The 15,693-nt window shown below is 36.7% G+C and overlaps 1 protein-coding gene across 1 annotated transcript in view; it reads right to left on the bottom strand.

Moving 5' to 3' along the window:
- DZIP3 (DAZ interacting zinc finger protein 3) overlaps positions 1-15,693 on the bottom strand; it is a 175,447-nt gene that overhangs the window by 127,960 nt on the left and 31,794 nt on the right. Inside the window, exons 5-9 of the mRNA XM_006170766.3 lie at positions 14,196-14,312; positions 9,930-10,010; positions 8,024-8,148; positions 4,257-4,371; positions 198-317 (exon numbers count right to left, since the gene is read on the bottom strand). Coding sequence (XP_006170828.1) covers positions 198-317; positions 4,257-4,371; positions 8,024-8,148; positions 9,930-10,010; positions 14,196-14,312 — 558 coding nt within the window. The remainder of the gene's footprint in view (positions 1-197; positions 318-4,256; positions 4,372-8,023; positions 8,149-9,929; positions 10,011-14,195; positions 14,313-15,693) is intronic.

The raw sequence follows: 15,693 nt of genomic DNA, 5'->3' as shown, positions 1-15,693 counted from the left end.
TATTGACCCATGGAATATAAATAATTCCTGCTCACTTTGAATCTAAGTTCTAAGGAGATAGTAAATGACCTCTCAACTGCTTTACCACTATAATTAAAATACACCTTTTAAATAATATTTTGGTGAATGATAATATAATTATCGAAGTCTAATTTTACAATTACATTTAAAAACACTCAATTAACTGATTATATTACCTTATAATTGGTGTTCTTTAAAATATCAGCTTCACAAGATCGCTCACAATCTAGATAGCTGCAAATCGTCTGCTTCATTATATTACTTTCAGTTGTCTCAATAAAATTATCAAGACAATCCTAGAATTTGAAAATAAAAAGAATTTTCATGAATTAATAATAAATAAAAATAAATTAGTAATAATAAATTAAAACCACAATACTCCAATGTCTTAAGTAATAAAGGCCATATCATATTCCTTTTTAAATGACTTCTATATATATTAAGTTATCAGGAAAGTCATGATGTATTTTTCTATTTTTCTATGCAAAAATGTGTTATGACTTGCCCAAAAACTCAATATGTATTTCTTAAAAACAGTAATAAAGTCTCTTTCAAAGTAAATAATATATAAAAGGTCCTAAACTAGAAAAATCAGATTGCTTAATGAATGATGTAAACACGGAGAAAGGAGAGAAGTATATGTTTAGAGAAATACTTCTCTTCCCCATCTTAACTCATAGCATAATACCTGGCATGTTCCTATCAAGAAGAACTTGCTTTGATATAGATGTACAGAGCCAAGAAATCACAGAGGGGTGGTCCAAGAAAGTCTTGGCTGGAATGGGGACTGGCCACTAGGATACCTTGTAGGCAGCAGAACTACTGTCAATACAGTACCATTTGAACCAATGTTCAAAATGCCATTCATTGCCATCAAGGTATTGTATAGAAATATGCTTCCAATATCTAGACTTACTACTTGAAATAAAAAATTTTCATTTTAAAATGCTGATTAGGGGCCAGCCTGAAGCCTAATGGTCAAGAGTTGGATCCCACATGACCCAGTGGGGTTTGAATCCTCATCTTGGTGGCTTAAAAAAATATACCTGGTGCGTGTGCATGCCCAATATCTAGAGAGCACAGAGAAATGAAGAAGGGATTGCAGCATATTCCACTGAGGGGTGCTCTCTTCCTTTCCTCTCTGTCTGTCCCATCTCTCTCTGATAAGCTCATGTGCCCTTTGGCAAATAAAAAATAAAATGCTACAAAATGCTGAAACTAAACTTTCATGTTCCACAGGGGAAAGTCAAAGGATGACCTCTAAAATGGAGACATTTAATTATTATTATTTTTTTTTTAATTTGCTAGAGAGCATGTGAACTCAATGGAGAGAGACAAAGGAGGAAGGAAAGTAAGAAAGCAACCCCGCCATGGAAAATGGTCACTCTGCAATCAATTTTCTACATTTCTCCTGCCTGTTCAGACCCAGGGTGCCCACAAACACTCAAGGGCTGCTACGTCTAGTACTCAACCCACACTGTTGGCTATGTGAAATTCAACTGCCTTAATCACCACACCATGGGCTAGCTCTGTGATATTTTTTAAAATAACAGTGTATGTTTTTGAAAAATAGGTAAATATCAAAGAAAAATGCCTAGGAATCAGAATTTTCCTCTAGGGAATAGGAACTGTGGTTAAATGATGATAGAACAGGACCATTAATTTTTAGGTATTTTAATATTATTTGATAAATTACATAATATAAAAATTTATTAAAAAATAATAAAGATGTTTTCAAAGAAGGAGGAAAAGAGTAAAATCACAAAGATCAAGCAAGAACTTTTTTAGGTAGGCCCACAAGTTCAATATTATAAAAAATGTATGGGGAACCAGCAGTTAGCGTAATGGCTATGTCGCTGGATTCCCACGTAGTCGACCGCGGTTCGTGTCCCGGACCCGGTGGCTTAAAACTCACGCCGGGCGCGTGTGCGTGCGTGCCCAAGATCCCGAGAGGAGAATGGAGGAGAAGGGACTGCGGCGTGACCATCCCCCCTGGGGGGTGATTTCTCGCTTTCTGTCTCTATGTCTCTCTCTGTCTGTCTGGCGAGCGCACGCGCCCTACAGTGAAAATCTCTCAAAAAAAAAAAAAATGTATAAAATCATTTAAGTATGCCAAAGCTAAAAGTCATTGTGATTATAGTGACAATGCCAAGAACTGTCTGCAAATTCTATTATTTAGAGATGTGTATTAAAACATACTAAGGTGATTAGATATTTTAAAATTTCTTTCAGTTCTGTTCATTTTTGACCCATATTATTTTGAGGCTATTTTATTAGGTATGGATACATTTTAAGATGTTACAGCTTCCTAGAGCAGATTTTTTTTTTTTTTATTTTCATGAGTTGTCCCTCTTCATTCTAAGAAATGCTTTTGGTCTTAAAGTCATCTAAAATATAAAGATCCGTAAGTTTTAAAGTCAAAATTTAGAAAAAAAAATATGTCATTTAAACATTAACCAAGAAAAACTTGTCACTAATTTCATTTTAAAGAAATTAAAAGGAGACCATATGGCTTATCTGATGGGTAGAAATTACCCAGAATGTATGTGAAATGGAAATTTTCATCCTGTCTTAAGAATATACACTGGAACAAACTTTCTGAAAGTAAATACAAAGATCTATGTCAACAACTTTACAGGTATGTGAACACTTGCTTTACAATTTCACCTTTAGAAACTAATTCTAATGAAATGGTATGAGCAATCTGCAAAGATTAATTTATATAAGAATGAAAAACTGAAATTTTAGGGTAAACTAAATATTCAATATAACAGGGAACTGGCTAAGTAAATAAAGAACAGTTAATGATAAATTATGCATCCATAATTAATAATCTAATTACTGGGAAATGTAAAATATTACGTATTTCCAGACTACAAATTAATGTATATAACATCATAACACTTTAGTAAAACTAAACAGTATAAGTTTTTGTGTTTGCATTTGTGTGTGTGGTCTAGAAAGATATATATATAAAAAAGCTAATATTGGTTTCTGAAGAAAACTGTATGAATTTTACTTCTTTCTTTGGGCATTTTTACATTTCTCATTTCTTGCACTAAGTGCTTTATATACTTTGCAATTTAAATCAACAACAAAATAATGGTACATAAGACAAAAGAAGTTAACTATTACATTTGGTTCGAACCATGTGATCTACTGGACTAGAGTGGCTCTCAACCTTCTTGGTACTTGAAAATGCTGATACTGGGAACCAGCAGTTAGCGTAATGGCTATGTCGATGGACTCCCACGTAGTCGAACGCGGTTCACATCCCGGACCCAGTGGCTTGAAACTCACGCTGGGCGTGTGTGCGTGCATGCCCAGGATTCCGAGAGGAGAATGGAGGAGAAGGGATTGCATCGTGACCATCCCCCCGGGGGGGTGATTTCTCGCTTTCTGTCTCTATGTGTCTGTCTGTCTGGCAAGCGCACACACCCTATAGTGAAAAACCCAAAAAAAAAAAAATAGTGAAAAAAAAAAAAAAAAAAAAAGAAAAAAAAATGCTGATACTGCCACCTCACTACTATTTGCTAAATTATACACACCTTCTGCACAAGGTAATGGAACCAAGACTGTTTCTCATATAAAATACAAGACTCTAATAAAAGAATGTGCTTGCAAGATGAGCAGATAGCATAGTGGTTACATCGCTGGAGTCCTACAAGGCCAACTGTGGTTCAAGTCCCAAACCAGGCAGCTTGCTACTTACACCAGGTGCATGTGTGCCCAAAATCCCAAGAGGAGAATGGAGGAGAAGGGACTGCAGTTGGCCATTCCCTCTGAGGGGTGATTTCTCACTTTCTGTCTCTCTGTTGAAAGCACATTACCTATAGCAAAAAAAAAAAAAAAAAAACACCTCTCAAAGGAAAAAAATAAAAAAGCCAGACTGTGCTTGTTTGGCCCACCTGTGGTGATACAGGTGGCAGGATGCCATTACATGACACTGGAGCTATATGGAGGCCAGATTCAGATCCTGCATTAGCTTGAACATGGCAAGTATGCCTGTGATCCTGACTTGGCAGGGAGGCTGATGGGGGGTTGGGGGAGCTTGGTGTGGAGAGACTCTGCCAAGGGTACTTCCCTCTCACTCAATAAAAGAAAATTTAAAAATTTAAAAAAAAAAAAAAGAATTATGTTTGCTACAAAATATGACATTGTTGGTATAGACTACTTATCATCAAAGATGTTTTGATTAGTCACAGATGCCATGCTATTCTTCAATAATTTCTTACTTTAAAAGTTGTAGGTAAATCTTCATCTTCTGTAGGATCTAGGTCAAACCAGTGATCATTTGCATCTCCTATTTCTTGTAAACTTTTATGAAATTCTAGCAGTCCACCATTATATCTGCAAGGCGTTTTAAAATAAAGTTAGTTTGAATAAGATTCTGGAACTATACAACTTACCAATGAGACAAGTAACTCATTTTTTAATGGAAGTAGGGTAGTGATAACCTCTGGCATGCTGTAGAAATACAAATACTAGCACTCTCACCTGTGGTAGATTGGGATGAAAGACAGGTGGAAGGGGAGGCAATAGATTATGTAGTAGCTCAAGCTTGAACAGTATGGGGGCCATGGTAATTAAAGGGATTGTAGAGTTGGTTGGCTTTTGTTAACTGTCTTGGAGGCCTTGAAGAAAGAGAATGACAGGCACAGGTCAGCCAACTATTTACTCCGGACACACTGAATGCCAGAAGGTCCCTATGGCAGCATTTCAAGAGACCCTCATCTCTTGCAATAACCTGTGCTAAAAATATGCCACAGATTTAATCACAAGGTAGAACAAACTGCAAACGAAAACAAATGCACAGTCTCAACAAATGCACAATCCCTAACTCAGGACACTGTAACACTAGGAAGCCTCCATGGTAATATTTAATGAACCCTGACAAAAGGATAGTCTGCTTTAAATAAGGCCCAGGACTTAACCATAAAGGTAGAATAATTGACAGGGAGACCAAATACACAGCCTCAACAGGACTACTACACTAAAATCAGGGCTTTGATAGAGAATGAGCAGATCCTGAGATGTGCAACAGGGATATTTAAGTCGATGTGCTAATGAGGTAGGAGAGACACCCAACACACACAGTTAGGGTACAGGCCCACAAGATGGATGGAGTAACCAAGTTTTCATTAGAAATCAGTCATTAGAAACTGCTTGTTCACATGTGCATACACAAGAAACTGCTTGCACACAGGGCACAGCTTACAGCAGTGAGTTAGTTACAATCTGTAGCACCAAGGTTAGGGTCTTTGAGACCCAAGAGGTACCACAGAATGTAGATACTCAAGGTTAGCCCCACAGAAAACTTCAGCAATAAAATAACCTCAATGATCACTTTAAAAGGGGAACAAAATACTACCTTCATTTTTAACTCTTTTGTAAGCCCATTTCCTCATCAGAAAGCCAGCACCTACTCAAACTGCTAGATACAAACCCTAACAAGAGCCCTAAGACAGCAACCCACTCTGGAATTCCTCCCTGGCTATTTGGGAGCTTTCCTTTCCTTGCTTTAGTAAACTGCTTTACTACTCCTTTGTCCATGTCTCTAATTCTTCTTGAATGTGTGATAAGAACTTGGTCATCTCATAGCTCTCTATCCACACGGACACTAGGCCTAATCACGCCAGAAACCCCACATCACTTAGGCACTCTGAATTTCTAAATTTCTCCTGAATCTTCTTCTGGCAAAGACCTCTTCCTTGCAAGAGAGTAGTCTCCCTTACTTACAGACATGCAAAAAATATCATCTGTGATGCATGTCTAAAACGATGCCCTTCCTCAATAGCCTCCCATACCTGTGCTTACTGTCTTCACAATAAATCTAGGGTTAGATATAGGAGAGCCAAAGTAGGAAAACAGAGTCCCCTCCTAGGAAGAAAAAGCTTATTAACCATAAAAACTGCAAAATATAACAAGTATGTTCCAGAAGGAACATGAGTGGGAGTATATCTTAAGAATGCTGAACAAAGCTGACCCAATAGCCTAGTGGTTAAGGGAGCCAGATCCTTCATGGCTGAAAAACATACTGGAAATTTATGTGTGTGTGCCCCAAATCTTGACAGGATGGAGAAATGGACAAGGGACTTTGGTGTGACCATGCACCACTGGTCAGGAGGAATGATTTCTCCCTTTCCCTCTTTCTCCAGCAAACATATACACCTTCTGGAAAATAAAAAAATAAAAGTAATAAAAATAAATAAAAATGTGGAATCAATGAGCAAATACAAATTTGGATAGTGAAGTACCTATGAGGTGATTCTTCCATAATTCAAGATTTACTCTCCTAACAAGGACCCAGAGCAGTCCTAGCATGCTGCTGAGAAGGCTCCATAGAACATGGATACAAATTGGTCTATAGCAAGTGAGGTAGAAATGCTAAAAATGTCTTGGCAGAGTATTAAAGTAATCAGATTACGAGGATGTTAGAATGGACTTTCTACATAGAACACAGAACTCACCACTAGACAATGTTCCTGGAAAGGATCAGAAGATGTTCCATTCATTAATGAAATAAGAATACAGAATAAGAAGGGCACCAGCATTTTTGAGAAGTTCAGTGGTAACCTCTATAGGTCAGGAATAATGGCAATGATGCTGCCATACAACTGGGCTTTCTAGCGTCAATGATCTGGAAAATGAATTATCTCTATTGCCCACGAGTAAAGAGAGTAAGAAGTGGTTTCCTTGTCAAGGTAAGAACAGCAGTACTGTTTTATCTTTGTGTTATCTCAAGCTATGTTAATTCCCCTACTCTGTTACAACACACATTGGATGGTTTTGATGATACTGACATTCTATAAAATATTATACTAGTCTACTACTATTGATGACATGTTAGTCAGACCTAGTGAATAGGAAGTGGGAAGTCATCAGATATCCTAATAAAAAAGGTCATGCCAGAGGACAGGAGATAAACCTTTCAAAGAATCAGAGACCATAGGTGACGCTTTTAAGGATACCAATGGTATGGCCCAGCAATAATCCTTCATAAGAGTTTGCATAAGTAAACTTTCTCTAATTCATCTCTCAGATTTCAGCCAAACATTATCTTCTTAGGGAAACTTCCGATTCCTAAAATCAGACTTGGTCTCCAGTAAAGTCAGTGTATTTACTTCATAACTCATTTATAATACTTCATAATTGAGTATTTTATGACTTATTATATCCTTCACTATAAAGTCAGTTAAATGAAGACTGGAACTAGATTCTATTTTGAAAGCTATCATATCTCCTACACCTAGCACAATCTGTGCGTGTAAGAGATACTTAGTAATAAAAACAATGAACAATGTTAAAAATGGCAGATGATCTCCATATAGGAAGTTAATAGATAATCATATAGTACCTCTGTACAATTTCACTTTCTTAAAATATGTAATAGCCAATACTCTCAAAATTTAGCATTTGGATCCTTTCTATTCTTGATAAACTCATTATACCTTAAAATACTCCTCCAAGTTGATAGTAATATTAAATACAGCTTCTTAATGTTTTGAACACTATGCTAATCACCTGTGCATCCTTAAAAGGGAGATACTATTGAGTTGTCAGAAAAGTCATCATATATTTTTTCTGCTTATCTATGCAAAAATGAGTCATAATTTTTTCAGCAACCCAATAGTATTAGTTCCACTGTAAAGAAAAAAAAAAAAGAAAAAAGGCATACCAACCTTAAGTTTTCTAGGGTAAATGGTAGAAAATGTATTTGAACCCAGGTCTGCCAAACTCTAAAGCCCATGTTCCTAATATCAATGGTAGACTACCTCCTATTGCCATGGTCGGTTAGGTTTTATATTTAATATTCTCAAGGGCATTAAAGAAATTTTTGTCTACAGGAATAGATGAAGAAGAAAGGGAAAAAAAAAAAAGAAAGAAAGAAACCCCAGTAAGTACAAATATTATGATCCCTGGTATATATTGTGTAAACTTTAGTCCCATTTCACCCTACTGAAAGCAGACAGGAGATCTACCCATTAATTAAAATTCTTACCTCTTCTGAGCACATCGAAGTAAACCACGTCCAAAATACACTAAAGACATAAAGTTTTCACAAATTTCGTTTTCTTGGATCACCATCTTCATCACCAGGAATTTATTCTCAGCTTCTGTATAATCCTGTAGTAACAAGAAACTGGATTTGGCTGATGTAAAGGCATTTTCTTACTTTACAATAAAGAGATATTTCTCACCTAGAGAAATCAGGGTGGTTTTATGAATGATGAAGAGATGGCTCTGTGACCTAGTAGTAAAAGGAACCAGATCCCACATGGCTGACTGTAGTTCAAATCTTATCCCAATGGCTTGAAAGACATGCTGGGCATTGTGTGGCATGCATGCCCCAAGTCCCAACAGTATGAAAAAAAAAGGACTTGTGGTGTGACCACACCCTGTTGGGGGGTGATTTCTCCCTCTATCTACACTGTTGAGTGCACATACCTCCTGAGGAAGTGAGGGAGGGAAGACAATGTACTTAGTGCTTAAAATATTTATTTACAAACTTAAGATCTTTAACCAATGTTTCAAAGTGAAAATTGAAGTGATTTTTATATTTGAAACTGGCAAATATTACTAGATAAATTAAGGACTATCCTGATGACTACTGAAGCACAATTCTTTCTTTAAAGAATTATTAATATTTTATTTAATTTTAATTATTTTATTTGACCAGAGAGAGACAGAGAGAAAGGGAGGGGAAACGTAAGAAAGCAAGTCTATAGGTCCAGGTCTTGGACCATGGTTAGCCAAGTGGGACTCCAGCACCTGAACCACTATGCCACCTGCTGGTCCTGAAGCATAATTCTTAATCATTCTTCCTAATTCTTTCTCACAACAGCACAATTCTTCCTAATTTTTCCTAGGAAATAAGTAACTTTTTTTCTCCATAGATATAGCCTCTTTTGAGAAAGCACCACCATAATCATAAGCAATATAGGTTTGAAAGTAAGAATAAGTATCAGTCCTAATACATACTTCAGTTATAATTAATAAAACAGGCCTCAGTATTTCTGGAAAAGAGTAGGAAAAATACTCCATGGCCCTACGTAAAAGTATTTTTGGGTCCAGTAGGTGGCGTGGTGGTTAAAGCGCTAGGACTTCCAAATGACTGACAGTGGTTTGAGTCCCAAACTTGGCGGCTTGCTTTCTCATTTTCTTTCTCTGACTTTCTCTTTGCTTGCCTTGTAGCAAATTAAACAATAATAATTATAGTAAATAAAATTAAATAATTCTTTTAAAAAATATTTTCTAGCATATCACATTAAACAAATTTAAATTATTTAAAATAGAAATGTTTTGTTTGGTACTTATAAATTCTACATCATATAATTAATAAGTCATATATTTATGAAACAAAGTACAGAGTATAAATTTTGGGTAAGAAAAAGTAAGAAACATCAAGGTTGTAAAAAAGAAAGAGAGAAATCAATAAAATTTAAGAAAATATGTTAACCTGAAAAGAACTCTGAAATTTTCTAGTTAATTCCTAGATTTTTTCTAGTCAACCGAATTTCACTCTATGCTCTACCCAATAAAGAATGAGAGGTAAAGCTTGGATTTTACAACAGGGGTAATGTTAAGACCAGCGAGATTAAACTACATTACAAAATATTAAAATATTTAAGTGCAGGAATTTCTATTTCAGTTTCCCATTTCACACAAATGGTAAGTATCTAAAAGACAAAAGTAAAATAACAGATAAACTAATATTAACGGTTTCCTCTATCGGTATTTTTATCTTCACTATATAACCTTTGGCATAATTATAAATATACAACAAAAACGTTACTGAATGGATTTAATTTTTAGGTAACTTTAAAAATCAAAATTTTAATTTCCTATAATACATAGACAGTATATGTGAAAATATTTATAATGGCCAAATAATACAAGCCACATACCTCTTTCTTTCCCCTTTCAGTGAGTGCCACTCCATATAAAAATAGTAATGTCAAATAATAACCAATATTAATCTGGTGTGCCTGAAAAGAAAAAAAAAACAGATATGCTAATTGGTTATTTAGGCTAAGATACTTTTCAGTACAACAACTTCAAATATCCTATGCCAATTTAATAATTACTAAAAAATAAATAAATAAATAACCATTATGTTAACAGGCATCCAGTAATACCTACAGAAAAATTCAATTCACTCTAGATGTATTTAATAATAATTGGACCCCAGGAAGAAGAGGACGATCAATAATCTCAAAGTAAAAACATTAAAATTTGATCACATAAAATAAAAGCAAATACCATCAGAATTTGTTACATTAAACCTTTCAAAAAGATTTCACATTCTTTTTCTCTTATTATGTAATATTTTCAGTATCAAGAACATTTAGATTATATAATAATATGATAAACACTCAAGTATCTACTACCCACCTTAAAAAATTAAATTTCTTTTATCAAAGCCCTTTATTCTCCACATATGGGTTTTATTATGCAGTATAAATATATAGCTTACCACTTTTTCAATGAAAAATTGAAGTACATAGCTATTTTTTTTTTCATTTTAAACTGGTTTATGCAAAATCACAGAGATGGAGACAGATTAAGGATTAGGAAAGGTGGAGAGGAAGGGGGGAGTTTAACTATAAAAGTAGTATGAGAGACTTCTGTGGTAATGGATTAGTTTATCTTGATTGTGGTAGTGGTTATACAAATTACACATTTGTGATAAAGTGGCACAAGACTATGAGAGCCTTTTGTATAAAAGTATACAAAAATTGACAAAGCTGGTCTGAGACTACTATCTTTTTTTTTTTTTTTGAGAGGTCTTTGCTATAGGGCGTGAGTGCTCACCAGAAAGAGAGAGAGAGAGAGAAAGAGAGAGAGAGAGAGAGAAAGCGAGAAATCACTCTCTGGGTGCAGGTTGGAGGGGGAGGATGGCCATGCTGCAATCCCTTCTTCTCCATTCTCCTCTCGGGATCTTGGGCAGGCACACACACGAGCCTGGTGTGAGTTTAAGCCACTGGGTCCGGGACTTGAACCATAGTCAACTACATGGGAGTCCAGCGACATTGAAGTACATAGCTATTTTTTTTTTCATTTTAAACTGGTTTATGCAAAATCACAGAGATGGAGACAGATTAAGGATTAGGAAAGGTGGAGAGGAAGGGGGGAGTTTAACTATAAAAGTAGTATGAGAGACTTCTGTGGTAATGGATTAGTTTATCTTGATTGTGGTAGTGGTTATACAAATTACACATTTGTGATAAAGTGGCACAAGACTATGAGAGCCTTTTGTATAAAAGTATACAAAAATTGACAAAGCTGGTCTGAGACTACTATCTTTTTTTTTTTTTTTGAGAGGTCTTTGCTATAGGGCGTGAGTGCTCACCAGAAAGAGAGAGAGAGAGAGAAAGAGAGAGAGAGAGAGAGAAAGCGAGAAATCACTCTCTGGGTGCAGGTTGGAGGGGGAGGATGGCCATGCTGCAATCCCTTCTTCTCCATTCTCCTCTCGGGATCTTGGGCAGGCACACACACGAGCCTGGTGTGAGTTTAAGCCACTGGGTCCGGGACTTGAACCATAGTCAACTACATGGGAGTCCAGCGACATAGCCATTGCGCCAACTGCTGGTCCCAAGACTACTATCATTAAGGCTTTCCAATAAGGTTGATCCTTTACTTGTGTCTGGCAACTTGGATTTCCTACTGTAACCCACGAGGGCAACTCACTGTGCCTAGACTGTTTGTATAAGCAATGTAGTTCAGACACAATACCTGTGAGTTTCTTCTGGGAGTCTAGAATTTTGAGACTTATTAGGCAAAGGCTATCTACAGAACCAACCACCAGTAAGAATGCTGAGCATGGATGATATTCCCTATACAGACACCTCAGAGGTTGCTACATTTTCATTGCTGGGGTCAGGGGAAAGTGTACCCTGTGATTCCTCCTGAGGAGAAAACACAAGGAAACCCGCAGAAGCAATACTTCGGACTCCATCCACCTGTGTCTTTTCTCCTTTTGATCCACTGTGTATCTTTACATGTCACTGTAATATGGATAATCTTAGTCAGAGTACAACTATATGCTGGGTCCAGTCTTTTTCCAAGTGGTCTTGAGGACTCAGGAGAGCACTTTGTACCAATATAAATTTCCTGGTTTTGATCATGTAAAATGTAATTGTTCAGGGAAACTGAGTGAAGGGTACACTGAGACCTCTCTGTGCTTTTATGTTGTAGAGTTGTAACTCATGTGTATCTATAAATATCTCAAAATAAAAAGTTAAATAAAATTGTCTATTGAAAAAAATATGGTCCATTCTATTTGTGTTAATTTTTTGCATCAACTTGACTAGTCATAAGATGTCCAGATTAAACATTATTTCTGGGTATGTCTGTGAGGGTGCTTCCAGATGGAATTAGCCTTTGAACTCGTGGACTCAGGATAGTGAATGGCCCTCCCTAGTAGGGGTGGGCATCATTCAATCTACAGAAGTTCTGGATAAAACCAAAGGCAGAGGAAAGAAGAATTTGCTACTTTTTGCTGCCTGCCTGCCAGAGCTGGGACATCTCCTCTCATCTTCTCCGGCCTGGGACTGGGATTTATATGACTGCCTCCCATTTCTTAGGCCTTTGGAATTGGGCTGAATTACACCACCAGTTTTCCTGGGTCTCTGGTTTGCAGATGGCCGATCATGGGACTTCCCCGCCTCCAAGACATGAAGTAAAGCTTAAGTAAAAAAGGTTAAGCTGGAAGCATATTTTAAGGCAGCTGGATCCCACATGGCCAACTTCAGTTTTGAGTCCCAGTCCTGGCAGTTTGAAGACATGCCAGGTGTGTGTGTATGCATACCCCAAATCCCGGTGCCCTATCCCCCAAACCCCTTCTCCAGTGAGTGCACTTGCCCAATAGAAAAAACTAAGGGGAACAAACAACAGCAGCAAAACTAAGCAGTTGGCACTTACAAGTGCTCATTTTATACTGATTTATTTCCCTGAGTGACAACTGGTCAGTGGGAGAAACAGCACGTCTACAGTATACCAGACATTTCTGGGGTTATAAAATACAGTCTCCCTTTTCTTTCCTCTTTTGAATCTACCTAAAATCTCCTTTAGAGTAGATGACTACCTCCCTTCATAATCCTAGACTGGAGAATTTTAAATAAGGGTTTTCAGGTCCTTGTGCATTATTATAATACAGGATTTGGTGTTATAGGCTACTTTTTTTGGTGCCTCTCTAGTCCTTTTTAGAAGATAATCAAAACCTATCTTCTACAGGTATGCAAAACTTAATTTACTTTACTGACCCATGATATATAAAGAACTGCTTTTTCCTTTTATGGTCCAGTACTACTGATTCTAATGGAATATTCCCTTCAGATTGTTCTCTTTATTTCTAAAGTATCACTTGACCTTGAACGCCTCACGTATTTTTGTCAAGTTTACCTATAAGTACTCACTTTTACAAATATAGAAATATCTGAAGAAAGAGAAACTGATTTATAATTAGGGGAAAAGGGGGAAGAGTTTTTCTTTTCTCACTACACAAGTAGAAGTTTTATATATTTATCATATATAAAATGATTTTGTAGAGTATATATACATTGTGAAATATTTGAATAATTAACATATGCATTATTTTACATACTTGCCCTTTTTTTTTATGAGAACACTTAAAATCTACTCACTTAGCAATTTCAAGGATACAACATGCTGTTATTAACTATGGTCACTGTGTTGTACAATAGGCTCTATTTACTCTTCCTGTTTAATGGAAATTTTGTATCCTTTGACCAACATATCTCCCTAGCTTCCCTGTCAACAACCCTTGGAAACTATCATTCTACTCTCTATCTCTATGAGTTCAACATTTTTAGATTCCATAAATAAGTGATAACATGCAGTGTTTGTCTTTCTGTACCTTGCATATTTTTTGAAATTCATGACTATTCACTTCTATTTGGGAAAATTTTTCCTAATTCACATTGCTCTCTGTTTAAGGTGAATAATTTGGTGGTAGAGAAGGGGGCTAGAATAGGCTCATTACGGAAATGCAGTCACATAAAAAGACACAAGAAAGAAAGAAATTTACATGTTCCCTTCACTAGAAGTAAAAACTGGTCTACACCTCACAATAAGCATGTACTGGCTGTTGTCTCATTGAAAAATATCATCCAAGTTTAATACATCAAACTTCCAAAAAAGAAAACACTTACGGTATAATTGGTAGCTTGAATGTTCCTAAGTGCTGCTTCTAGTTGTGTTATCAAGAAACGTAAAGTCAAAGCAGGAACAATTTCCTCCCCATTCTGGCTGTTAGCCGCAACTTCCCTCTATGGAAAATAATTTAGTTGAAACTTTCTTTAGGTAAGAACAAATATACAAATATTACATTATACAAATAAAAATATTCATTGTATAAAATTTGAAAAATAGAGATAAAAATGATTTAAAAAAAAAAACCACACCACTCAGATACATGGTTCTTTTCTCTGTTTTTGTGTAGTTGAAAAATCTCCTTTATAACTATTTCCTCAAAACACAAAGAAGTATTCTTCTGCCTGCCAAGGGGTTGGCAACAGAAAGTGATAATCCCATTTCATTCTCATGCCTTCTATTCTCCAGCATAGCAAAATTTTTCCTTTCTGCCGTCAACCTCTGGTAAACGGGAATGCTGGCATTAAAACCAATCCCAGGACAAACCAATTTATGCTACAATGTGATTGGAACTAAACTAATGTATACCTTATTATTATATAATATATGCTCTGATATTTACATGAAAGAGATGTAAAAAAAAAAATAGTAATTAGAGACAGACGCAGCTGCAGGCCTCTGGCCAGCCAGCGATTCCGAGGCAGGAACATCGCTGCTCCCTCACCTAATCTGCAGACCCCCAGCCCAAGCGCCCACCCCCTAGCTTGTCCTGTCCACAGCATCAGGCCACAGATCCAGCTGCAGGCCTCTGGCCAGCCAGCAATTCTGACACAGAGACATCGCTGCTCCCTCACCTAACCTAGAGACCACCAGCCCAAGCATCCACCCCCTTAGGTAGGTCATCATTACTTTCTGCTGTGGATTTTTCAGCTTATATATTCTCTTGTTAATCTCCTGGTATTCCTCCTCCCACAGCCTGTCCTGTCCCCAGCGGCAGGCCACAGATCCAGCTGCAGGCCTGGGGCGAAATCGCACACCGTGCTAACTAGCAGCGTGCGAACATTTCTTTATTTTTTTCTGTGTTTTTTTTTGTTTGTTGTTTCACCTAATACCCTCTCCTCTTCATCTTCCACCCTGCCAGAAAGACTTCCTTTGTACTGATTCACCTGAAAAAAAGGGGATATTGCTTTTCAGACACCTCAGTAGAGTACTCCACTTGATACCACATTGGTAAAAACAACAGAAGAGAGACTTTGCCAACCATTAATTGGCAGCAAAAGGGAAAGTCACGTACTCCTAGTCGGAGAAACGTTCCTGCAAGAGGTATTCAAAGTGAATACTTCTTCCAATGGCTAGAAGTAGAAAAAGAGCCTCAGTTATGAATAAACAAGGAAATACATCTCTATCAAAAGTACAGAGTAACTCCCCTACATCTTTTGTGCTAATGGACGATGTTACCAAAACGTCAGACAAAGAATTTCAAACATTTATGGTGAAAAAATTCTTTGAGTTGGAACAGAAAAGAGACAACGAACTACAGGAGATGAGGAAGTCATT

The sequence above is a fragment of the Tupaia chinensis genome, unplaced genomic scaffold (assembly GCF_000334495.1).
Source record: "Tupaia chinensis unplaced genomic scaffold, TupChi_1.0 Scaffold148904_1, whole genome shotgun sequence".
NCBI lineage: Eukaryota > Metazoa > Chordata > Mammalia > Scandentia > Tupaiidae > Tupaia > Tupaia belangeri.
This window is presented reverse-complemented; position numbering and strand designations above follow the sequence as displayed.